The 25036-nt window shown below is 40.2% G+C and overlaps 1 protein-coding gene and 1 pseudogene across 2 annotated transcripts in view; one reads left to right on the top strand and one right to left on the bottom strand.

The window, feature by feature from the left end:
- Positions 1 to 2971: 2971 nt before the first annotated feature.
- Positions 2972 to 5921, top strand: LOC117661294 (protein FAM200C-like; annotated as a pseudogene).
- A 2454-nt stretch (positions 5922 to 8375) lies between these two features.
- Positions 8376 to 25036, bottom strand: part of LOC117661179 (uncharacterized) — a 42791-nt gene continuing 26130 nt past the window's right edge. For both annotated transcript variants that reach the window (XM_087891128.1, XM_087891129.1), the window contains 13 exons: positions 24244 to 24320; positions 23471 to 23530; positions 22762 to 22833; positions 19444 to 19557; positions 14443 to 14589; positions 12687 to 12763; positions 11571 to 11630; positions 10817 to 10879; positions 10577 to 10641; positions 9895 to 10026; positions 9592 to 9732; positions 8958 to 9095; positions 8376 to 8607 (listed from right to left, as the gene is read on the bottom strand). In XM_087891128.1, coding sequence (XP_087747254.1) covers positions 8418 to 8607; positions 8958 to 9095; positions 9592 to 9732; positions 9895 to 10026; positions 10577 to 10641; positions 10817 to 10879; positions 11571 to 11630; positions 12687 to 12743 — 846 coding nt within the window. In that variant the 5' untranslated portion in view covers positions 12744 to 12763; positions 14443 to 14589; positions 19444 to 19557; ... (1 more) ...; positions 23471 to 23530; positions 24244 to 24320 and the 3' untranslated portion in view covers positions 8376 to 8417. The remainder of the gene's footprint in view (positions 8608 to 8957; positions 9096 to 9591; positions 9733 to 9894; positions 10027 to 10576; positions 10642 to 10816; positions 10880 to 11570; positions 11631 to 12686; positions 12764 to 14442; positions 14590 to 19443; positions 19558 to 22761; positions 22834 to 23470; positions 23531 to 24243; positions 24321 to 25036) is intronic.

Below are 25036 nucleotides of genomic sequence, written 5' to 3'. Positions count from 1 at the left end.
CTGAAATGAAAAGGAATTAATTATATCTATAGTGTCAAATCACAGTACTTTTGACAGTGATAGTGTGTATTTTGTATTCAAGTTCTATTAAGATACTGTTGTGCCTTAAAATGGCTTCTAATGTACATCACAATGGAGTTGCCATGGTAACGGCTTCACAGTACTCCCTCTGGTAAGGGGGATTGGTTCTTAAACAAACAAACAAACAATAAACCCCCTAGGCCCTCAGGTTCAAGCAAAGAGGGCAAGTTGTCGGGGGAGGTGCCTGCTAGTGCAGATAATTACCTCAAAGGGTGTTCCCTGTAGAATTTTTCCCAGGCTTTTGGCCAGGGCAATTAGGTCTCTAATTTTCACCACAGTGAGTGATGGCTTTTCCTGTCTAATACAGGATTGGGATAAATAAATACCTGGGCAACGCCGGGTTATCAGCTAGTAAAATATAAAAACCAACAAAATGATAGTAACCACAAACTGTATAGGGCAGCAGTTCTCAACCTGTGGGTCGCGACCCCTTTAGGGGTCGAACGGCCCTTTCACAGGGGTCGCCTAAGCCCTCTCTTGCCCCCCCCATGCCTTCACTCACCCTCACCCTCCGCCTCTGCTGGAGGGCTGTGTATCCCAGCATGCAATGCAGTGCCCCCACCCTTTAGCAAGGAGAGCGGAGAGAGGTTGAGTGTGTGCATGCGTGCGTGTGCACGCGCTACATACTAGAATAGACGCCTGGAGAGTAGTTGGAGGACCAGCCGCTCCGAATCCGACCGAACACTGGTGAGGTCTCATATTAAGACCTACCTAGTGGCGATAAAAGCGGCGAAATCTAGCTATTTTGCCGCTCTTATCGCGTCATCAGATAATCGCCCGGCCGCCCTGTTTAGGGTGACCCGCTCCCTCCTCCATCTGGAAGCGCGGGATGACCCCTTGCAGGGCCGAGCTGAGGAGTTTGTGCAGTATCTGTATGACAAAATCGCTCAGATTCGGGAAGGGCTGGCCTCTGACTGGGTATGTCCGGACGGGATGACTGAGGCAGGTCTTGAGAGTGTTATCTGGGGGGGGGTTCGATCCTGTGGCTCCCGAGGACATGGACAGGGTCCTGGGACGGCTGAACGCGACCTCATGTTTATTGGACCCGTGTCCCTCCTGGTTGGTACTGGCTTCCCGGGAGGTGACACGAGGCTGGCTCCAGAAGATTGTTAACGCTTCTTTGAGTGAGGGGGTCCTGCCGGCTGCTTTGAAAGAAGCGGTTGTGAGGCCCCTCCTCAAGAAGCCCTCTCTGGATCCGGCTGTTTTGGCTAACTATCATCCAGTCTCCAACCTTTGCTTCGTTGTGAAGGTTGTTGAGAGTGTGGTGGCGCAACAGCTTCCCCGGTACCTGGATGAAGCTGTCTATCTAGACCCGCTCCAGTCCGGCTTCCGGCCTGGGCACAGCACGGAAACGGCATTGGTCGCGTTGGTGGATGATCTCTGGAGGGCTCGGGATAGGGGTTGCTCCTCTATCCTGGTCCTGTTAAACCTCTCAGCGGCTTTTGATACCATCGACCATGGTATCATGTTGCACCGGTTGGCGGGGTTGGGGGTAGGGGGCACCGTTCTGCGGTGGTTCTCCTCCTACCTCTCTGACCGGTCGCAATCTGTGTTGACGGGGGGGCAGCGGTCGACCCCGAGGCACCCTGCTTGTGGGGTGCCACAAGAGTCGGTCCTCTCGCCCCTTCTGTTCAACATTTATGTAAAGCCGCTGGGTGAGATCATCCGTGGCTTCGGGGTGGAGTTCCATCAGTACGCTGATGACACCCAGCTGTACATCTCCACCCCAGGCCATCCCAACGATGCCCTTGAAGTGATGTCCCAGTGCCTGGAGGCCGTGCGGGTCTGGATGGGGAGAAACAGGCTCCGACTCAACCCCTCCAAGACCGAGTGGCTGTGGCTTCCAGCGTCCCGATATAGCCAGCTGACGCCATCGCTGGCTATTGGGGGCGAATCACTCACCCCCACGGAGAGGGCTCGTAACTTGGGCGTCCTCCTGGACGCACGGCTGTCTTTAGAAGACCATTTGACGGCCGTGGCCAGGGGGGCTTTTTATCAGGTTCGCCTGATACGCCAGTTGCGTCCCTTTCTAGATCGGGATTCTCTACGCACAATCACTCAGGCCCTAGTCACTTCCCGCCTGGATTACTGCAATGCTCTCTACATGGGGCTCCCCCTGGGGTGCACCCAGAGGCTCCAGCTGGTCCAGAATGCGGCCGCGCGGGGGATTATGGGGGCGACGAGGCGCTCCCATGTGACACCTCTCCTGCGCGAGCTGCACTGGCTCCCGGTGGTCTTCCGGGTGCGCTTCAAGGTGTTGGTGACCACCTTTAAAGCGCTCCATGGCTTAGGGCCGGAGTACTTACGAGACCGCCTTCTGCCACCAATAGCCTCCCACCGGCCAGTACGCTCGCACAGAGTGGGCCTCCTCAGGGTGCCGTCCGCCAGACAATGTCGGCTGATGACCCCCAGGGGGAGAGCCTTCTCTGTGACGGCGCCCATCCTCTGGAACAACCTTCCCCCAGAGTTACGTACAATAACAGACCTCCAGATTTTTCGTCGGGCCCTGAAAACCTATTTATTTCAACTAGCTGGGCTGGCTTGAGTTTAATTTTAAATTGATTTTAAATTGGGTTGTTTTAATTTATGGCCAGAATATTTAATTATTTTAATATTGTTTTTAAATTTTGTATGCTCTGTTTTTACTTTGGCTGTGCACCGCCCTGAGTCCTTTTTGGAGAAGGGCGGTATAGAAATTTTAATAATAATAATAATAATAATAATAATAATAATAATAATAATAATAATAATAATAGATTCTAGTGCAGCAAAAGTCCTGGGGAGTTCCGGGACTCCCTGCTGCTGCCGCCGCCACCGCCAATGCCTGCAGCTGCAAGAACCCCACAGGAAAAGTTTGGGTGAGTGACTTCAGGGATTCCCTACCGCCGCCATGCCGCCGATGCCTGCAGCAGTGAAAACAGCACTGAAAAAGTTTTGGGTGAGTGAGTTCAGGGATTCCCTGCCGCTGCTGCTGCCGCTGATGCTGGAGGACTGCATATCCCAGCGTGCAACGCGGTGCCCCCCCTTTAGCAAAGAGAGTGGAGAGAGGTTGCGTGTGTGTGTGTGCACGTGTGCACTACACACTAGAATAGATTCTAGTGCAGAAAAAGTCCTGGGGAGTTCCAGGACTCCCCGCTGCTGCCGCTGCCGTCGCCAATGCCTGCAGCTGCAAGAGCCCCGCAGAAAAAGTTTGGGTGAGTGATGAAAAAGTTTTGGGTGAGTGAGTTCAGGGATTCCCTGCCGCCGTCGTGCTGCCGATACCTGCAGCAGCAAAAGCTGCACCGAAAAAGTTTTGAGTGAGTTCAGGGATTCCCTGCCGCGGCCACGCCACCGATGCCTGCAGCAGCAAAAGCCGCGCAGGAGAAGTTTCGGGGAGTGACCCTGAAGCTCCCGTTTCAACCCCTGCCTCCGCCTGCCACAGCCTGAAGCTCCTGTTTTGGGTGCAGCTGCTGCTGCTGCCGCCGCTGCAGCCAGGCATTTTCTCTCGGGTCTCCCAGTCTCACTCTCCTAGACTTTGAAGGAGGGAGGGAGGGAGAGAGAGAGAGAGAAAGAAGGAAAGAGGAAGGGAGAGAGAGAAAAAAGAAAGAATGAAAGAAAGGGAGAAGAAGGAAGAGACAAGAAAGAGAGAAAAAGAAAGAAAGCGGAGAGAAAGAAGGAAAGGAAGGGAGAGAGAGAGAGAGAGAAAGAGGGAAAGAGGAAGGGAGAGAGAGAAAAAAGAAAGAATGAAAGAAAAAGAGACAAAAAAGAGAAGGAGAGGAAGGGAGAGAAAGTCCTTGATTTATGACCAGAATTGAGCCCAAAATTTTGGTTGCTAAGCAAGAGCATTGTTAAGTGATTTTCACCACATTTTACTCAATCCATGATCTCTCCTGGCTCTAACAGTCATGTGCAAGTTAGGGAAGAACTATGCCATGTATCATCTTTTGCATTATTAAAGCTATTGTTATATATTATTTTCATTAGCAAACCATCCCATGACAATGGAACGTGTAGAGAAGAAAGTTAAAAAAAGAAAATATAGTGAGGATTTTTTACAGTATGGGTTTACCTCAATAATTACAGCAGGAATTGAGAAACCGCAATGTGTTATTTGTTGTGAAGTTCTATCAGCTGAATCTGTGAAGCCGAACAAAATAAAACGCCATTTTGATAGCAAGCATCCGAGCTTTGCCAGTAAGGATACCAACTATAGTATTTTAGAAGCAAAGCTGATGGACTCAAGAAAGCTAGGCTTGACGCTGGTGGCAAGTACTACAGACAAAACGTAGCAGCCGTTGAAACTTCATATTTGGTGGCACTCAGAATTGCCAGAGCTATGAAACCTCACACCATTGCTGAGGATTTACTGTTGCCAGCGGCCAAATACATTGTTCGAGTTATGATCGGAGATGAATTTGTTAAGAAATTGAGTGCAATTTCCTTATCTAACGATACTGTCCCCAGAAGAATAGATGATATGTCTGCTGATATTCTTGATCAGGTAATCCAGGAAATTAAATCTGTTCTACTTCCAATATTTAGTATCCAGCTTGATGAATCTACAGACGTTGCAAACTGTTCACAGTTACTGGTTTACGTGAGGTATATTAATGATGGCAACTTTAAAGATGAGTTTCTTTTTTGCAAACCTCTTGAAACGACAACTACTGCACATGATGTATTTGACACAGTTGGTTCATTTCTGAAAGAGCATAAGATCTCTTGGGAAAAGGTTTGTGGTGTTTGCACAGATGGTGCTCTAGCTATGCTATGATGTCGATCTGGATTTCAACGTTTGGTACTGAATGAGTCACCAAAAGTCATCAGAACTCACTGTATGATTCATTGGCAAATATTAGCAACGAAGACGCTGCCACAAGAGTTACAAGAAGTAATGAAAAGTATCATAAGTTCTGTCAATTTTGTAAAGGCGAGCTCTTTAAACAGTCAACTGTTTTCGCAACTGTGCAACGAGTGCTCTGCTATTTCACACTGAAGTGAGATGGTTGTCAAGAGGAAAAGTTTTAAAATGTGTTTTTGAGCTTCATGATGAACTCAAATTTTTTTTTTTAATCAGAAAGCAAGACCGCAGTTTGAAGCACTTTTCAGTGATAAAAGTGAATTGCAGAAAATAGCTTACTTGGTTGATATCTTTGCTATCTTGAATGAGTTAAATTTATCACTGCAAGGACCAGATGCAACATGCCTCGATTTGTCTGAAAAGATCTGATCATTCCAAATGAAACTTCAGCTTTGGCAAAAAAAATTGGATGAAAATAAAATTTACATGTTGCCTACCTTATCTGCTTTCTTTGAGGAACATGACATTGAACCAGACAAAAAGATTATGATGATAATTTCTGTGAAAGAACATTTGCACATGCTTGCAGACGAAATTTCATTGTACTTTCCAAATCTACCTGACACCCCATTTGCACTTGCCAGAAGCCCATTCACAGTCAAAGTTGAAGATGTTCCTGAGACAACACAAGAGGAGTTCATTGAACTTATTAACATTGATGCAGCGAGAACTGATTTCTCTACAATGCCAGTTACAAAATTCTGGATCAAGTGTTTGCAGTCATATCCTGTTCTGTCTGAGACTGTGTTGTGCCTTCTTCTTCCATTTCCAACAACATATCTTTGTGAAATAGGATTTTCCAGCTTGTTGGTTATCAAGTCTAAATACAGAAGTAGTTGTGGAAGATGATCTTCGTTGTGCTCTTGCAAAGACTGCCCCCAAAATTTCTGATCTGGTGAGAAAGAAGCAATCTCAACCTTCACACTGACGTTGGCTTTTTGCGCATACTGTTGCAAAATGTACCAATGTAGTTTACTGTTGTTATATTAAAACTGTTATCCATGCTACACCATGCTTCAAGACAAAATTTCATTTATTTGTAATTAGAAAAAATATTTCACAATATATAATTACATATTGTTTTTGTGATTAATCACTATGCTTCAATTATGTTCAATTTGTAACAATAAAAATACATTCTGCATATCAGATATTTACATTATGATTCATAACAGTAGCAAAATTACAGTTATGAGGTAGCAACGAAAATGATTTTATGGTTGGTGGTCACCACAACATGAGGAATTGTATTAAAGGGTTGCGGCATTAGAAAGGTTGAGAACCACTGGTATAGGGTATTGTACCAGCAAAACTATTCTCTCTCCACACCTTCTGAACTCCAGTCTCAACCTACCTCATGTTTTGGAGGAAGAACCGGCTGTTTGCAGGGTCCTTATCATGCAATAAGGGGATGGAGGGAGGATGCTGAAACTCATAGAATATCACTTGGCAGGGGCAGCTATGGGAAAGATGTGCTAACTAGGTTTCACTGGGTGACAACATCTAAGCGAGGGGACCCAGAGGCACTTACTCTATCTTGCTCGGTCATATGGGCTTGTACCCTCAGAAAGAGGCCTTGCAAGTATCCTGGTTCTGTGCTATTCGTGGCTTGAAAAGTGATAACCAGCACTTTGTATTAAACCTGAGAAAAAAACCTGAAAGTCCATGCAGCATGACAGCCAAAAGAAGATTAGCTGTACAGCCTGTTACATGAGTCCAGCTGTGAAGGGACCAAATTGTGAGGGATTGTGAGCAAACCCTCTCAGTCTAGGAATGGGCAAAGTTGATGCAGGAGATGGCTCTGTGCAAAGCCAGCTAGCCACAGCTATCAGTTGCTCCTCAAGCAACAGTTGTGAGTCCAGAGGGAACCCAAATTGAACACCAGCTGTCTTGGGGAGAACTTACCCCACTGAGAATCAGGGTTGAGGGAGACCTCGTTTCTCCCTATCCCAAAATTCACAGCTTCAAGCACTGTGTAAGCACATGAATAGCATGGCCTGAGGGATCAGGATTCGTGGCTGCTCCTTTTTAATACCAGCAGTAGATGAAACCATTAGGTGAGACCATTTGGCAGGACGTGGTATACTACAGTATTATGTGGTCCTTTGCATGCTCCTTTCTTTCAGCTTAACCTAGAATGGAAAGTATGGAAGGCTTTCTTTGCTGGTGCCCAAAAACTGAGCTGTCTTTGCTGCAGAATCAGTGAGCCAGCCCAGAACTCTGGTTTATAGAAAAATGTCTTGGGAGGAAGGCTGCTCCTGATATGGAGATGATGTGCTCCATTTCACATGGGGGGAGCAGAGCCTGGCTTCTTCCCTTACACACAAAGTGGCAAGGGGCTTGTGCATTTCTGCTGCCTCTTTAATCAGCTGGGGAGATCACTGGGTGGAAAAGCAAGCAAAGCTTCCTATCCTTGGCTTGTGACACAGTGTGGCTTGATGGTTTGGTAGTGCTGCAGCCTGCTCTGGACTGCCTATGCAAGGCCAGACCCATTCCGGTGGTCCCAGATACTTTATGGATACAATTAATTTATGGTGGAGAGCCTGGTTTGCCAGTGATCTTATTCTCTTGCCACAATTGCTTCTGAATAGTAAATTTGTTTGGGTGGCTCTTTTGTTTGTTTGTAAATTTACTTTGTTATTCAAAGTAAATAAATCTGATACATTTCTCTCCCCCCCCCCCGTGTGTGTGTGTGTGTTTGACCAAGTGTCAGGCAATGACCAGTTGCCAGATAAATGGCTCTTTCAGAATCAAAACAAAATGAACACACCAGTTAATGAGATATCAAGCTTTATTAAGTACCTGTAGCAGGCAAATTAAATACAAGAAATATCAAGTCCAATGATCATTCTTTAGCTGCTAGGAACTCCATTTCAAGCAATGGAGATACTTTGAGGCTCTGGGTATATAGCCCTGAGTGCTCAAACCAGTGCAGAGCTCAGAGCTGAAAGGGCAATTTCATAGTTTTAAAGTTTGGCACCCAAATTCCAGGGTTATGGCAAGACCAAACCATGGCCCATAACTGTGGGATGGGCATGGAAGCTGAGAACTTTCCTAATAAGGCATACCTTCCCTTCCACAGAGGCTGCACTGTTATATTAGAAATGCTGCAGTCAGGGGAGCAATCCTGATTTTGGTTGATTCCTTTTCACCTTGAAAGCTTCCAGATCTGGTCCACCCCAGATACATTATGGATACAGTTGATTTCTGGTGAGAGCCTGGTTTGCCAGTGATCTTGGTCTCTTGGCTCAATTGCCTCTGAATAGTAAATTTGTTTAAATCCTTTGTTTGATTGTAAATTTACTTTGTTATTGAAAGTAACTAAATCTGATATGATAAATCAGATATATTTATGTGTCTTTCTGTATGTGTTTTTCACCAAGTATCAGGCAATGGCCCAGGGGCTGGATAAATGGCTCTTTTGGAATCCGAACACAATGAACACCGCAGTCAATGAGGAGATTTCAGGCTTTATTAAGTACCTGTAGAAGGCAAATTAAATAGAAGAAAACATCAAGTCATTTGAGGCTTCATTTTGTCTTGAGCTTCTGTCTTGTTTTCTGCAGTGTCTGCACTTGTTTGGCAGACACTCAGAGCTTCTTTTGCATTCACTACTGCTATGTCTCTGGTCCATCTGCTCTCTGCCCATCAATAAGGTGCAGCAGCCCTTCCTCAGTTGTGTCTCTCTGGAAAAAATCAGAATGTTAGCTGTAAATCTGGACCAATAACAAAGTATTGTTAGTTAAAAATGATGGGAACGGCTTTGATGTCAGGAAACTCTCACTCTGAAAGTATATAATATTATTGGGCAGAGGGGGTTGGAGGTTGAAAGATCTCTCCTATACATATCTTCCCATTCACGTCCGTGAGACTAACTCCTAGATTTCTATATGTAAAAGTATAATGAGACATAATTCATTAATTTCTTTCTAAAGTAAGGAGAATGTCAGGTTTTTCCAAGCTTTCTAAGATAAGGAGAACCTAATATGAAATTCTGGAACAAGAAGTTCGTGGTGGCGATCTAAAAATTTCTCACCTCCACAATCTTTCTTCGTAATCTCTGCAGAGCTCCTCTTTCTCATCACTTATTTCAATATTTTTGGATGTCAGCATCTCTGTCTTCATTTGGAGCTCTTTGTTTTCCAATGTTAGTTTCGACATCATTGCTACCTTTCTGTAAATTATGAGGACAAGAGATATTAGCCCTTTTCATTTTTTACTTGAATTACTAAGCATACCTACATTCTTTTTTTTTTATTGAAAAAGTTTTTCAAATACAGATTTCCCCCCCTTTCCCCCCCCTCCTCCCTAACCCCCCTCACCCCCCCTTCCCCTTTGACTTCTTCATAATAAAACCCAAATTCATAACAGATTATTTCATGCTTGACTATCCACTTACTCCATCTCCATATACTGACCCTTTCTTTCTAATAAAATTATCATACCCCCTTTATACTATGCTATAATGCATAGTTGCTATGCATTATAAATTACTATGCATTCTTAATTATTTTTGCATTCCATTATACCTATTGCTCTTCTCTTATTCAGTTATACATACATATAAAAGAATGGAACATTTCTTTCATCCAGTATATCTGGCTTAAGGGCTCTAATAAATAAATTTGAATTGGAAAGAAAAAATCAAGTTCGATCTAAATGTTTCTCACCTATAAAGGTCTTCTTTAAGGTCATTATTTTCTCGTAGGAGCTCTGCTTTTTCTCCAGCGTATTTCTGTACTTTGCAGCTGAGACACTCATTCTCTCGTCTGAGTTTGTCCAGCTGCCCAGGCTCATCTGAACTATTTTTTCTGTAAAATATCAAGAGTGGACTGCAATCAGTCCCCTTAGGTTTTTTTATTTTATTTGATTATATGGTTTTTTTATTTATTTAAACTTGTTTGGAATTAAAACTAATTAAAATAGCTGAGAAAGGAAGAGAAAGGCAGGGTTTCTATCTAAAATTTTCTCACCTGTTCAGCTTTTCTTCATACTCTTCGCAGAGTTCCTCTTTTTCTTTGACCAATTGGAGAGTCTTATTTATAAGCTCCTGAATTTTTAATGCCAGCTCCTCTTTTTCTGCCAGCAATTTTGACATTGTCTTTCTGCAAATTATGAAGACCAAAGAGAAATTAGCCCCCTTAGGGGTTTTTTACTTGAATTATCAACCTTTTTATTCAATTTCAACATATTAAAAATACCTTCATGTGTGTGTATCAATACACAGGAAATAATGCTTTAACCATTTATTTTTCTTTTTTTTATACATTCCACGAAAGACACAAACAAATTCAAAATGATTTTCAGAAGCAAAGTAAAGTTATAGATGGAGAATATGGGGAAAGTTCTCACTGCTCACAAATGCCTAACTGTCCACATATCCCAAACAAGTTGCTTCCTCAGTGATTAAGGCAGTACCTTGTTTATGAGGGAGCACGAGATAACAAGGCAGTCATTATGAGAGGTTCTATTTAAAAACAAATTCAACTGTTGCTATTCCCACCTTATTTCCCAAGCTTTACTAGAATATAATTTTCATCACTTGTTTGATAAAATGGCCAGTCCAATTGCCAGTGTAGAAATTATGAATGTTGTATTGAAAGTGTGAACTTAATAGGATTATGCAAAGATTTGATGAACTATGCCAAGACTTACATATAACTCTGGTCCCTCGCTCTCTTCAGATCTACTTCCAGTCTTTCAGTTTTTGTCTGAACAATCTAGAGAAGTCAAAATACATCACAAATCAGGAATATATTTCCATATCAGCCCACTCACTATCCCCCACCCAGACTACCCCATCACTCACACTGGGCTTCTTCACCTTTTGTTATGACATGAACTATTTCTCTTTAATGGACACTCAAAGGATTCCTCCGATGCTAGTTTGCTTACCTGATGGGAACGCATCTTTAAACTTAAATCCTGGCCCATGTGCATTTCTGGACACCTGGAAACCTGGCAGTTCCGTGAAGAATGAAAAGCATAAAATGAATTTTAGACATTTGCTTGATAATTTTCTTCATTTCATGGTCATGAGAAGAATTACATGAATTTGTTTTCCATAAATTCTCTGTCATGTCAGTGTAAAGAAGATATTAGTTGAAACTTCCTCTTTAGAAAAGAATCTGGGGTGTAGACAAGCATATTTGTGCATATTAAAATCATGCATGTCGAGATGAGCACGAACATGTGCAACTCCCAATTTATTGCTGTAGATGTTCAATACAGGCAATAAAGATTATTCACGCTGGGATGGGAAAAAAATCTAATTTTAGTTAATTTGTTTAGGGAATGTAAAACACAGTGGTTTAAACAAAATATGAATTATCTAAATTTTATTTCACTGCTATTGGTATTGTATGTGGCCTCAGAATGTAGCTAATGTGGCAAAGAAAGAACTAACCAAGAATTAGATGAACTCTGATAATTGCCATTCTTTAATAGAAATTACAAATAAACTAGTTTGTATTGAATAGGTGTGTGTGTATGGATTTCATATATGTAATAGAAATATAAAGGGAAGATATATACTATATAAAATATGCCGCACATGCATTATTAACAATTACCAATTGTGAAAAAATCATTTATTTTCATTTTTCTCATAAATATATTCTAAGGTGAGCTATAAGTATACATTATATACCTCAGCACGTCTCCATTCTTCTGTGGTAGATGACAGAAGAGGAAGTCTGGATGTTTCTTCCTGCAATGACAAAATATCCCATTTTTAAAAAAACCAAATTGACAGTGATTAAAGCCACTAATTTTTCTAACAACAGCTCTATGTGACTTGGGTTGTTGTTAAACATAGTTTCATCTTCAAGTCTGAGGTGCCAACTGTATCTCTGGCACCTAATCTTTGAACCCTTGCCTGGAAATTCACACTACTGAATAAAATAAGATTTTGATATTCTTCCAGAACTGAAGAAACTTCTTGGATGAGAATCTAAATATCTTCAACGAAAACAAAAAGGAAAGTCCAGTTTCCTCTTGAAAAAGCATCTTGGGGATAGGAATGGGACAGATAGGAAGTCCTTCTACTATATCCCCAAACAGCCCTTTCATTTTAAGTGGAAAGTGCAGAGAAAATAAAAGTACTCCTGCTAAAGTCAAGTAAAATCTCAATTAGCAACTTGGTCTATTAAATACTTTAAATCAATATTTACAATGACCTAAGGTAGCTCTGCAAATTCATTGATTCATTCATCCAACTTATATGGCTGCCCAACATGCAATAGAGACTCTGGGTCTCTCTCTTTGCTTTCCTTCTACTTATTTGTGTTTGATTCTCAGGGACTGGCTGGATGAATCCCTGCAGTTTTCATGCAAGGTTTTTCAGAAGTGGTTTGGTGTTGCCTTCTTCCTAGGGCTAAGAAAAGGTGACTGGCCCAGGGTTACCTTTGTGCCTAAAGTGGAGCAAGAAATGTCAGTCTCTGGGTTTGCAGGCTGATGCCAAACTGGCTTTCTTGGGTTGCTAATATAAGCTAACAATGTATTTCAAAAATAAAGTCCAAAACAAAACCTATACTGGCAACTGAGGATAAACAGAAACCACAATTAATATTCTGTCTGTCTGTCTGTCTGTCTGTCTGTATCTACTGTAACTACCTACCCTATCATCCATCTCTCTCTCTCTCCCTCTCTCTCTCTCTCTCTCTCTCTTATCTATCTATCAACCTACCTACCTACCTACCTAAAATTTCTATACGTTCCACCACACATTTGCTGTGACAGTCTATGAACAAATGTTTTCTCTTACCTCTTTTTGGAGACATTTCATGTTTTCTCTTAATTTTCTCAACAAATCGTTTTCCATCGCAAAATCAGTGATGGAAACTAAAGATAAAGTAATATGAGAGAATGCAGAATAGTTTTGACATTTTTATTTCAAAAATTGGAATGTAGACTTGAGAGACAATGTCTAGAATAGCACATGATTTTTAAATTATATTTGCCCTCCAATTCCTCTAATCTGATCCTTTAGGACAAGTGTTGAGTACAAGTAACATAAAAAGATAAGCAAATAAATGTTTCTTTTCCTAAAGGATGTAGAGGAATAGTCACAATAATGAAAAATGTGATTGGTAAATTAAAATACAAAACATAAAAATATTGGCCTCTAAAGACCATACTAAAAATAAGTGTTTTGTATATTTTATAAAGACAGAGCTGTAGCCAAATGCAGCTGCCTCAAGAGTGTCTTTTAAACTCTGGGAATGAGGCAGGAAAAGGCCATCTCCCATCTGCCTAATAGTTCAGACTCAAAGAGCAGCAGAGCTTCTGGGTTTCTCCTGCAGACTGTAACATCTGCTGAAACACATTCTCTTCTGTAATCAGGCTCTAAATGCTTCAAAAGGCAACTCCCATTGCCTCCCCTAATAACTGAGGGAGACACAGTCCAATCTTCCTGGATAGCACCTGATTGCCCATCCCTCTCCAGGAGTTTTCACTTTCCACATTATAACAAGAAATATCAACACTGACTTTGTTTTAAAAATGTAAATCCTACTATGTAGGGGATACAATCACGGATCTGCTAAACTATCTAGAACTGTGATGGCGAACCTATGGTACGCGTGCCACAGGTGGTACACAGAGCCATATCTGTGGGCACACAAGCATTGCCCTGGCTCAGCTCCAGCGCGCATGTGCGCACCGGCCAGCTGATTTTCAGGCCTTCCGGGCCCACCAGAAGTCAGCAAATGTGCTGTTTCCGGCCTCCGGAGGCTTCCAGAGGGTTGTTTTTGCCCTCCCCGGGCTCCAAGAAAGCCTCTAGTGCCTTGGGAGGGCGAAAAACAGGCCTACCGGGCTCACCATACCATCATGTGCCAAAAGCAGGGGGAGCACGGGGGGGGGCACACGAATGCATGGGAGGGGGGGCGCATTGGATTATGGATGTGAGCACCTGTGCTCCCCCCGCTTTTGGCACATGATGGCAAAAAGGTTAGCCGTCACTGATCTAGAATAACTGGCCGTGAATATTCCCCATGAAGAGTCTTTTAAGTCAAGGAACATTTTTCTTTTTCATACCACAACAGACACACACAATTTCGAGAGGCAACAATTTTGATTTAGTGTATGAGAAATGTTTTCATTTTATTCCCAAATGCCAATCTGCAAAGGTAGCCCAAAAGTTGCTTTCTCACAGTTTAGACAGTACCTTTTTGTGAGATTGCATGAGATCACAACTGCATCAATAAAATTTGCAATAGTGATGAGAGCTTCATATGAAAAAGAAGCTCATTGTATTGGGGCCACCAACGAATAGCAGAGATCTTCTTGGTATTCTATATTTGTTCTATAATTTATCTGCCTTTAAAATGGGAATTAGCAACAAAATTTTACAGACATCCGCCAAGGTGTCTGCCCCCCAATTTCGAAGTAAAAACTAAATACTGAAAGCAAACATGTCATCAAGGCTTGGTGCGAGATGTAATGACATCTCAGTGCTTTCTCTCGAAGTGTGACTTGTGACCCACTGAGAAAGGAAGAGGAAGTCAGGGTTACTAGCTCACCTGCTCAGCTTTTCTTCATACTCTTTGCAGAGTATGAAGAGTTCCTCTTTTTCTTTGGCCAGTTGCAGATTTTTATTCATAAGCTCCTGAATTTTTAATTTCAGCTCCTCTTTCTCTGTCAGCAGTTTTGACATTTCCATTGTCTTTCTGCAAATTATGAAGATCGGAGAGAAATTAGCTCCCTTTGTAAAAGAATGAGCTTTTTTACTGAAATGATCACTCTTTTTCTTCAATTAAAACACATTAAAAATACCTTCATGGGTGGGTGGGTGCGTGCGCGCACTTTCGTGCACCACGTTTGTGCGTGTACGTCAATGCACAGGAAATAATGCTTTGACCATTTATTTTCCTTTTTTTCTAAATATGTTCCATGAAAGGCACAAACAAATTCAAAATGATTTTCAGAAGCAAAGTAAAGTTATGGATGTAGGATATGGGGAAAGTTCTCACTTTTTTTTTTTTTTTTATAATTTGATTTATATGCCGCCCTTCTCCAGAGACTCAGGGCGGCTTACAATGCATTAAGCAATAGCCTTCATACTTTTGTATATTTTATACAAAGTCAGTTTATTGCCCCCACAAACTGGATCCACCTACCTTAGAAAGGATGGAAGGCTGAGTCAACCTTGAGCCTTGGAGAGGTTCGAACGAGCAGTAAATTGATTCGAACCAGCAGTAAATTGCAGGCAGCTGTGTTAATAACAGGGTGCGTAGACCACTGTATTATCAAGGCTCACTTCTCACAAATGCCTAACTGTCGACATATTTCTTTCTTTTTTTTTTTTATTGAAAAAGTTTTACAAATATCAATTTTTCCCCCATTTCCCCCCCATCCCTCCCTAACCCCCCTAAACCCTCCCCTCTTCCCATGACTTCCCCAAGGTGAAATCCATCCATCCACATTATATTATATCATACTTTACCACCCCTCTATTCTCCCCCCTGTGCACTATACATTTCTACATAACAATAAGCTATTTTGCCCCCTATAAACTATACATTTCTACACAACATTCAGCTAAATGCTAACTGGTACTTCCTAGTTTGATATTTATTCTGCACATAATCTATCCATTTCTTCCACTCCCATGCATAAGTCTCCTGAGTCCGGTCTTTTAGATATGCTGATATCTTGGCCATTTCTGCAAAACTGGCCATCTTCAAAGTCCATTCTTGAATTGTAGGCATATCATCCCTTTTCCAATATTGACCAATCAATAACCTAGCTGCTATCACCATATACAATATCAATTTTGTTTCACCCACTGAAAAGCCCTTAACTATACCCAGTAAAAACAATTGAGGAGAAAATAATTTTTTTTTCCAAGACATTTTGCATAACCCACCAAATTTTTATTCAAAAAGCCTTTGCTTTCTTGCATGTCCACCATATATGATAATATGTAGCATCTAAACAATCACATCTCCAACATTTTGGTTGAACATCAGGATACATGCATGACAATTTCTTAGGATCTAAATGCCACCTATAAAACATTTTATAAAAATTTTCCTTCAAATTCTGCGACTGTGTGAATTTAACATTCTGAACCCATATTTTTTCCCAAGTTTCCATCATAACTGGTTCTCCAAAATTTTGCGCCCATTTTATCATACAATCTTTAACCAATTCATTTTCTGAGTCTCTTTCTAACAAAACTTTATAAACCCTCTTAATATGCATTGGGCCTTTCTCTTTTATCTGTCTAACCAATTCTTCTTCATGGAACATTAATCCAATTTTTTGATCTTCTCTCCATCTCAGTTGAAGTTGATTATACTGTAACCAGGTTAAATTAATCCCTTATTCCAACAGTGTGTTTAATGACTTCAATTGCCATCTGCCCCCATCATTCAAAAGTACTTCTTTATATAAACCCCCCCCCCCCGAGTGACTTTATATTTATATTCCATATAATATGACCAAGATCCAACCACAACGGTATTTTATAATCCCATTTGAGTCGGTGCTTCTTCCATACTCTCATCAAGGAGCTTCTAAGTATATGGCTGTTGAACACTTTATCCACCTTGTTTTCATAGAATAAATATGCATGCCAACCAAATTCAGGATCAAAACTCTCAATATTCAATATTCCAGTCTTTGTCCTTCCAAACCAATCACTTGCTTGTGTAAATGCTGCTGCTTCATAATACAATCGCAGGTTTGGAAGTTTAAGACCACCCCTTGCACGAACATCTTGCATAATTTTCAGTTTAACTCTTAGCTTTTTCTCATTCCAAACAAACTTATTCACTCCTTTTTGTCATTCCGTCAAATGTTTATCGCTTTTAAGCACCGGAATCATTTGAAACAAAAATAAAAATCTAGGTAGAACATTCTTTTTCCAGGTTTCCATATCCTTTTGTACCTTTCGCCACAACACCTCATAGTTATTTTGAAACAGTTTTATATTTGAATCTGCAACTTGGACTCCTAGATATCTCACCTTTGATACTATTTCAAAGCCTGCCTTCCTTTCAAATTCCTTCTTTTGATCAACTGTCATATTTTGAACTATCATCTTGGTTTTTTTCTGATTCAGTCTGAATCCTGATACCATACCATATTCTTCTATAACGCCTTTCATCTGAATTATTTCAACAAGTTGGTCTCTCAGAGATAGTAGTACCGGGGACTTCCGGTTGGTGCCTCAGGGACACAGATGGAAATGGCAAGCTCCATAGAGCTTCGCCAAAACCCTGTCTGCTAAGCTGCCGCCGACAGGTCTGCGGACCTCCCCTGTCTTGAAGGGACAGGGGGACAAGAAGGGACCCCTTTGACGGCCGAGAGGAATGGGCAGGTTCCTCGGGGCCGGAGGCTTTCCCTTCACGTTGGCGGCAGTGGAACGACAGCCATGGCGGCTGTCCTGATCCTGCGGCAGCTGGGAACAAGGATCGTGCTGGAGAAGAGGAGGAGAAGCGGAGAAGAATAGAGAGCGAACGTCTCGAAGCTGGGTGAGTGACACCAATCCAGGCAAAACAACACACATATTTGGACTTTAAAAAATAAGACCCCAAACTTCAAATAGCGGCTACAGAGCCGTGGGGCTTGAAGATTTAAAAGAAAAAGAAAAAAAATAGAATGAGGACCTGAAATAGTCTTTGTTTTATTAAATTTGGCTTAGAAGAATTGACTTTTAACAACCCAGTAAATTGACTTTGCTTTTATTTGGAACGGTTTGGAGAAATGTCTCCTTGGGAATTTACACCTTTGAAAGTTAAGCTAATGAAGATAGACAGACGGATGGCTACAAAATTGCCATGGAGTCTGCAGTGACTAAGCAGGAAAGTGGATTGAGGAGATTTCCCTTTCTGTTTGAAAAAGGAACATTTTAAATGGCTTTTTACTTTGGATTGCCTTGAAATTTACATTGGATTTATGGACTTTGGAGGTTTCTATTCTGTCCCAGATGATTTTAAGAAGAAAGAAGGAATATTTTGGACATTAGACAATGGAAATTAACAAGCCTTGGAAAAAAAAATTAGGTGTGGCGCAGGAAAAAAAGACAGGAAGTTGATGCACTACACACGGAACAGACATTATAAAATCATTAAAGGAACATACAGAATTTTTTAATTCGAATGGATGAACTTTGAAATGGAACAATTATGGACAGATAGAAAAAGGAAGAAAAGGAGGAAATAAAGTAATAAATTTTAAATGTAACTGAACTGAAATGTAAAGATTAAAAGCCTAAAAATATATATGATTTTTGGATAAAAACAGAAAAGCTTTTTGAGTAATAAAAATAGAAAATAAGAGATGGCAATTAAAATAGAGGATGATATACAGGTGGTCAAAAACAAGAGTGGGAGTCCTGGAGAAGACTATGCTGGAAATCAGCCAAACATAATATGCTGGAAATCAGCCAATAAAATGCTGGAAATCAGCCAAACAAACAGGAGGAGAGTTGGAGGAGAATATGCTGGAAATCAGCCAAACAATGGAGGGAGTATAGGAGGAAACTATGCTGGAAATCAGCCAAATATAATATGCTGGAAAGCAGCCAATAACAATGATAGGCTTGGAGGAGATTATATTGAAATTAGCCAAAAATATTTGGTGTTCTGGAGAAAAATATGTTGGAAACCAGCCTAACAGAATATGTTGAATAATAGCCAAATAACAGAGGGAGGTATAGAAGAAAATATGCTGAAAATTAGACTAAACAAAACATATTTTTGTGATAAATCTGTGTAACATGAAAAGAGTAATAGATGACAAGGGAGATAAAATCAAAGATAAATTGATAAAGTTTAAGATATTAAGAATTAAGGAAAGGGTCAAGAGACTAAGAATTAGATAGAACTTTGCTTTATAAAGTGTAATAAGAATGGAGTGGTATAGAATTTGAAATCAAGATTTGTGGTGATAAAATTGTAAAGTAAATAATTAGAACAAGAGGTTAGAATATTGTTTAAAAAATTCTTTTTTGATACTGATGGAAAAAGATATAAGGAGAAGAAGAACAAGATATGATTAAGATTGATTAATAGAAATAAAAATGAGTGAGTTAATTTGAAATTGTATCAAATTGTATTGATATAATAGATTTGTTTAGATGATGATGTTAGAATTTATATTAAAACTTGTTCTTATAGGTTTCGAACTTTTACTGTAGAGCTTGGACTAAATTTTTTTTTATGTTTTGATTTTGAATTTTAAAAGATATAATGGGAAATTGTGAATGGAGCCTTTTTAAAATGTAAGCAATTGTACCTATTCATGACCGGATCGAGACTTCACTCTCGAAAGAGATGTATTTAAAGTGTTATGTTGGGGAAAAAAAAATATTTTGGAAAAAAAAAAAAAAGAGATAGTAGTACCTTGTTTATGAGGAGCGTATATTAATTGTATTAATACCCTTGTTATCTCGTGCTCTCGCAGTACCTTGTTTATGAGGGAGCATAACAAGGGTATTAATAAACCCATAAGTTAATAAACAGCAAATTGTTACTAAACTCTTTTCAGAAGTCATTCTGTAGTGTAGAGGATACCTAAAATGTTTGTGCACCACATAAAGGTATGGCGTATGCCATGATTTACGCATAACTCTGGTTCCTCGCTCTCTTCAGATCTACTTCCAGTCTTTCGGTTTTTGTATGAACAATCTAGAAAAACAAAAATACATCACAAGTCAGGAATATATTTCCTTTTTTTTTTTTAATGAAAAAGTTTTTCAAATACAGATTTCCCCCCCTTTCCCCCCCCTCCTCCCTAGCCCCCCTAACCCTAACCCTCCCCCTCCCCTCCCCCCATGGCTTCTTCAAGATAAAATCATTGACATCAAATTAAATAATACTTTACCATCCTTTTACACCACCGCCCACATGCTAACCATTTCTTTCTAACATTGTTATTATATCCCCCTTATACTATACATTTCAAAGCAACCTTCAGCTATAAAACTATGTAATAAATCCTAATTTGGCATTTATTCAACTCAAAATCTACCCATTTCCTCCACCCCCATACATATATCTCTTAATTCGAATTTTTTATGTATATTAATATCTGAACCTAACATCCCTTTTCCTAAACTAAACAATCAGTAACCTAACCTATCTCCACCCCTTTTCCTACAGGTCTACCATACATAGTATTTTAATATCTTTGATCTTCTGCCCACACCACACCACTAAGAAATATTTCCATATATAAACAAAATCCTCAAATGACTTTAAGTAATCCATATAATATCTTCTGTAATGTCTTTCAACTAGATTATTAATTCCATCGCCCATGTAAGGGTAACATCAAGTTCTAGTTCCAACAGTATGTTCAGTATCTTCAATTACAATCTGCCCCCATCAGTAATGAATATTTTCGTATATAAAAAACCACCCGCGTGACTTTATATTTATATTCCATATAGTATCTTCTGTAGTGTCTTTCATCTAGATTATTAATTCCAACCACCGTGTTAGGGTAACAACCAGATCTTCTGCATGCCCCAATCCCATAGTTCTCATGCCTTATAGCTCAACATATACGTAATCGATTTTTCAAAGAGTCCAGAATAGAAAGTTCCAATCCACTCAGTTGGAGGCCATCTTCCACATCCCAAAAACACAACACTGCAGAGATCTGTTATTCTTCTCAAAATAGTATAAGTCAATAATTTGCCTCAGCTATATTTTCATATATCATTCATCTATAAGTCCCGCTTATTATATTTAAACGTCTCTTAAGTAACTGGCATTAGACTGTTGTTTAGTCTAAAATTTTTTAGTTTTGTAGGACCTGCTTCTTCTCTTCTTAACTTTTTGTGGTTTAGATCTCCATCCTGGTTGCCTTTCTAGGACTTGTATATCAGCTGATTGATTTCCATGCTGGTCTGTAACTTGATAAGACATCACATTAAAATCCAAAGCCGCCTCTCTTGTATTTATAGATAATCCAGCTATAATCTCTGAAGGAGAATCCAAAAGCGACTCGTCCGAAGGGGCCTCTGTAACTTGTTGTTTTTCCATTACCTCCATCTCCATCTGCTTAGCCTGGGTTTCAATCTCTTGTTCATTTCACATTTCTTTATTCCCGTCCTGTCCTAACACTGATGGTCTACATGGAGATGTTGAATCCTTTTTGAGAACCTTGTAGTAAAATTCTTCCGCTTTTCCAACGGTATTTAATTGATATCTTTCTCCTTGGTATCTCAATATTATGCCAACTGGAGCATCCCACCTAAATGGGATGTTTTGTTTCTTTAGCTCAGTCACCAAAAATCCAAATTCCTTTCTGTCCTTTAATATTTTAGACGGCAGCTCTTTATATATCCAAATCTTCCTTCCGTTCATTTCTAGAGTGGAGTTAAAAGACTTTTGCACAATATCATTTCTTATTCCTTTATCAGTAAAGTAAATCACCACATCTCTAGGCAACTGCTTTTGCTTTGCCACCCAAGAATTTACTCTGTAGGCCTTGTCAATCTTACAGGATACCTCTTCAGGACTAACCTTTAAAATCACAGCCAGAACTTCAGCAGACATCTTTCTCAAATCATCTCTATTATTTTCCTGTAGTCCCATTCTGACCGCAAATTGCATGGACCTGTATTGCATCATTGTGACTTCTTTTTCAATCCTTTGTTTTATATTATCTGCATTATAAGTCTCGTAATCAGCTTCCTTTTTAGACTTTACTTCTGAGCAAATGTCTTGAATATTTATCAAATCATTTTCAATTCTTTGTATTTTATTGTCCAGATTATAAATTTTATGATCAGCTTCCTTCATTTTAGACTCTAGTTCTAAGTTGGTATCTTTATCCATCTTTATAACTATTTCTGAAAAAGTTTTCAAAGTTGTTACAATCTGTTGTTTCAGATTGGCATATTTTTGTTGTACCAACTCCTTAATTTCCTGCCTGAATTTTTCAAGATTCTGGTTCACAATCTCATCATGTCTTGCTATCTCTTCCAAGACAAATTTGTTTAAGTCTTTAAAGCCATTCTTCTGAGTCTGCAAGTTCAAAACTTGTTCATATGGTTTGTAAAAGGGGGAGCCCCCCCCCCGCTGCTTGTTTGTCTGGCTTTATCAGTTTTAATGCCATCCTGCCTCACAGACAAACTCTTTTTAAAGAAAAAGACTTCTCTCCAAACGATATCAATATCAAGTCTCCAAAAAGGAAGAAACATAAAATAGAAATTTTTCTTTTCAATTCTAGCCAGCGCTATTATTTCTGCTACTTTGTAACGTGTTAAACTATTCAGGCGGAAGGACTTTCGCTTTCAGCTTTCTTCTTCTCAAGCCTCAGCCAGTCGCCATTTTAAACTTTTTCTCCTTCGCTTTAAAATCACTTATAAAATTGTTAGAAATACTTGCGATTTAGGGTCCCAAATCCGGATTTCATCCTATTTCTTTAAGCAATCTGTTGATTTTCATTGAATGGATTGATTCCGTCACCTGGCTCTGCAAAAAGCAGAGTTCCCTCGAAGCCCGGAGCAGCGGCGAGCTGTATGGGGAGCCACATTCTGCTTCCTCCCCAAGAGTAATAAAAAACTCTGGGGAGTTCGCAGAGGGCTCTACCTGCCCTCGCCGGCTCTATCTCACGTCTCCTTGAGGAGACGGAGTTTTTCGAGCTGTCTCTCAGCTGTAGAGACGGCTCTTTACAGGCAACGAGGCTGGCGGTCCCGAAAGACCGTCTGGCGGCGACGGAAGTCAAACCGGAAGCCCCAGGAATATATTTCCATATCAGCCCACTCCCTACCCCCACCCCCACTACCCCATCGCTCACACTGGGCTTCTTCCCCTCTTATTACGACGTGAATTATTTAATCCACGCTCAAAAGATTCCTCACATGCTAGATGGCTTACCTGATGGGAACGCATCCTTAAATTTAAATCCTGGTCCAGCTGCATCCTAATATTTTCTGGACGCCTGGAAACCTGGCAGTTCCGTGAAGAATGAAAAACATAAAATGAATTGTAGATGTTTGCTTGATAATTTTCTTCATTACGAAAATTTCTTCAAGGAGATACATTTCATGATCATGAGAAGAATTACATGAATTTGTTTTCCATTAATTCTCTGTGATGTCAGTGTAAAGAGGATGTTACTTTAAAGTTCCTCTTTAGGAAAAGAGTCAGGGGTGTAGACAAGCATATTTGTGCATATTAAAATCATGCATTCCAAGATGAGCACACACATGTGCAACTCCCAATTTATTGCTGTAGATGTTCAATCCAGGCAATAAAGAGTATTCCCGCTGGGATAAAAAAAGAAAGACCTAGTTTTAGTTAATTTGTTTAGGAAATGTAAAAGACAGTGGTTCAAACCAAATATGAATCATCTAAATTTTATGTTACTATTATATAGGGCCAAAGAAAGTAGCTAATGTGGCAAGGAAGGAACAAACCAAGAATTAGCACAAACTCTGATAATTGCCATTCTTTATTAGAAATTACAAATAAACTTGTTTGTATTGAATAGGTGTGTCTGTGTGTATCTCATATATGTAATGGAAATAGAATGCGAACATGTACACTATCTAAAATATGTTGCACATGCATTATTAACAATTACCTCAGCACGTCTCCGTTCTTCTGTGGTAGATGACAGAAGAGGAAGTCTGGATGTTTCTTCCTGCCATGACAAAATACCCCATTTAAAAAAACAAACAAATTGACAGTGATTCAAGTCACTAATTTTTCTAACAACAGCTCTATGTGACTTGGGTTGTTGTTAAAGATAGTTTCAGCTTCAAATCTGCGGTGCCAACTGTATTTCTGTCATCTAAAGTTTGCACCCCGGCCTGGAAGATTTTGATGTTCGTCCACAACTGGAGCAGCTTCTTGGATGAGAATCTAAACATTTTCAAGGAAAACAAAAAAGAAAGTCCTGCTTCCTCCTGAAAAATTCCCATTCCTATTCTTGGGAATAGGAATGGGACAGATAGGGAGTCCTTCTACTATATCCCCAAACAGCCCTTTCATTTTAAGTGCAGAGAAAACGAAAAGTACTCCTGCTAAAAGTCATGTAAAATCTCCATTAGCAACTTGGCCTATTAAATATGTTAAATCAATACTTACAATGACCTAAGATAGCTCTGCAAGTTCATTGATTCATTCATCCAACTTATTTGGCTGCCCAATAGAGACTCTGGGTCTCTCTCTTTGCTTTCCTTCCACTTGTTTGTGTTTGATTCTCAGGGACTGACCGACCGACCTACTTACCTACCCACCTACTACCCACCGACCGACCGACCTACCTACCTAACTATTCAAATTTCTATACGTTTTATCACACTTGAGAATAGCATTTACTGCGACAGCCTATGAACAAATGTTTTTTCTTACCTCTTTTTGGAGACGTTTCATGGTTTCTCTTAATCTTCTCAACAAATGGTTTTCCATCGCAAAATCAGTGATGGAAACTAGAAGGTAAGGTAATAGGTGAGAATGCAGAATAGCTTTAACATTTTTATTTCAAAAATTGGAATGTAGATCTTGAGACACAATGTCTACAATAGCACATCATTTTTAAATTATATTTGCCCTCCAGGTCCTCTAATCTGATCCTTTAGGACAGGGCTGTGTCAAGCTCCCAGCCCGTGGGCTGGATGGGTCACATGCTGGCCACAGCCACACCCGGTTTAGTGAAGGAGAAAAAAAGTCCAGATATGTCACGTGATGCCGCCGTGACGACGTGAGTTTGACACCCCTGTTTTAGGACAACTGTTAAACACAACTAAAATATAAAGTTAAGCAAATAAATAATGTTTCTGTCCTAAAGGATTTAGAGGAACAGTCATAATAATGAAAATTGTAATTGGTAAATTAAAATCCAACCATAAAAACATTGGCCTCTAAAGACCATACTAAAAATAAGTGTCTTCTGTATTTTATAAAGACAGAGCTGTAGCCAAATGCAGCTTCCTCAAGAGTGCCTTTTAAACTCTGGGAATGATGCAGGAAAAGGCCATCTCCCATCTGCCTAACAGTTTAGTCTCCAAAGAGCGGTGGAGCTTCTTGTTTTCTCCCGCAGACTTCAACGTCTGCTGAAACGCATTCTCTTCACATTCTCTTCGGTAGTCAGGCTCTAAGTGCTTGAAAAGGCAACTCCCTTTGCTTCCCCTAATAACTGAGGGAA

The sequence above is a fragment of the Pantherophis guttatus genome, chromosome 3 (assembly GCF_059756535.1).
Source record: "Pantherophis guttatus breed Tessera chromosome 3, ASM5975653v1, whole genome shotgun sequence".
NCBI classification, from domain to species: domain Eukaryota; kingdom Metazoa; phylum Chordata; class Lepidosauria; order Squamata; family Colubridae; genus Pantherophis; species Pantherophis guttatus.
Note: the sequence above shows the minus strand (reverse complement) of the source record. Positions and strands in the feature narration are given on the sequence as shown.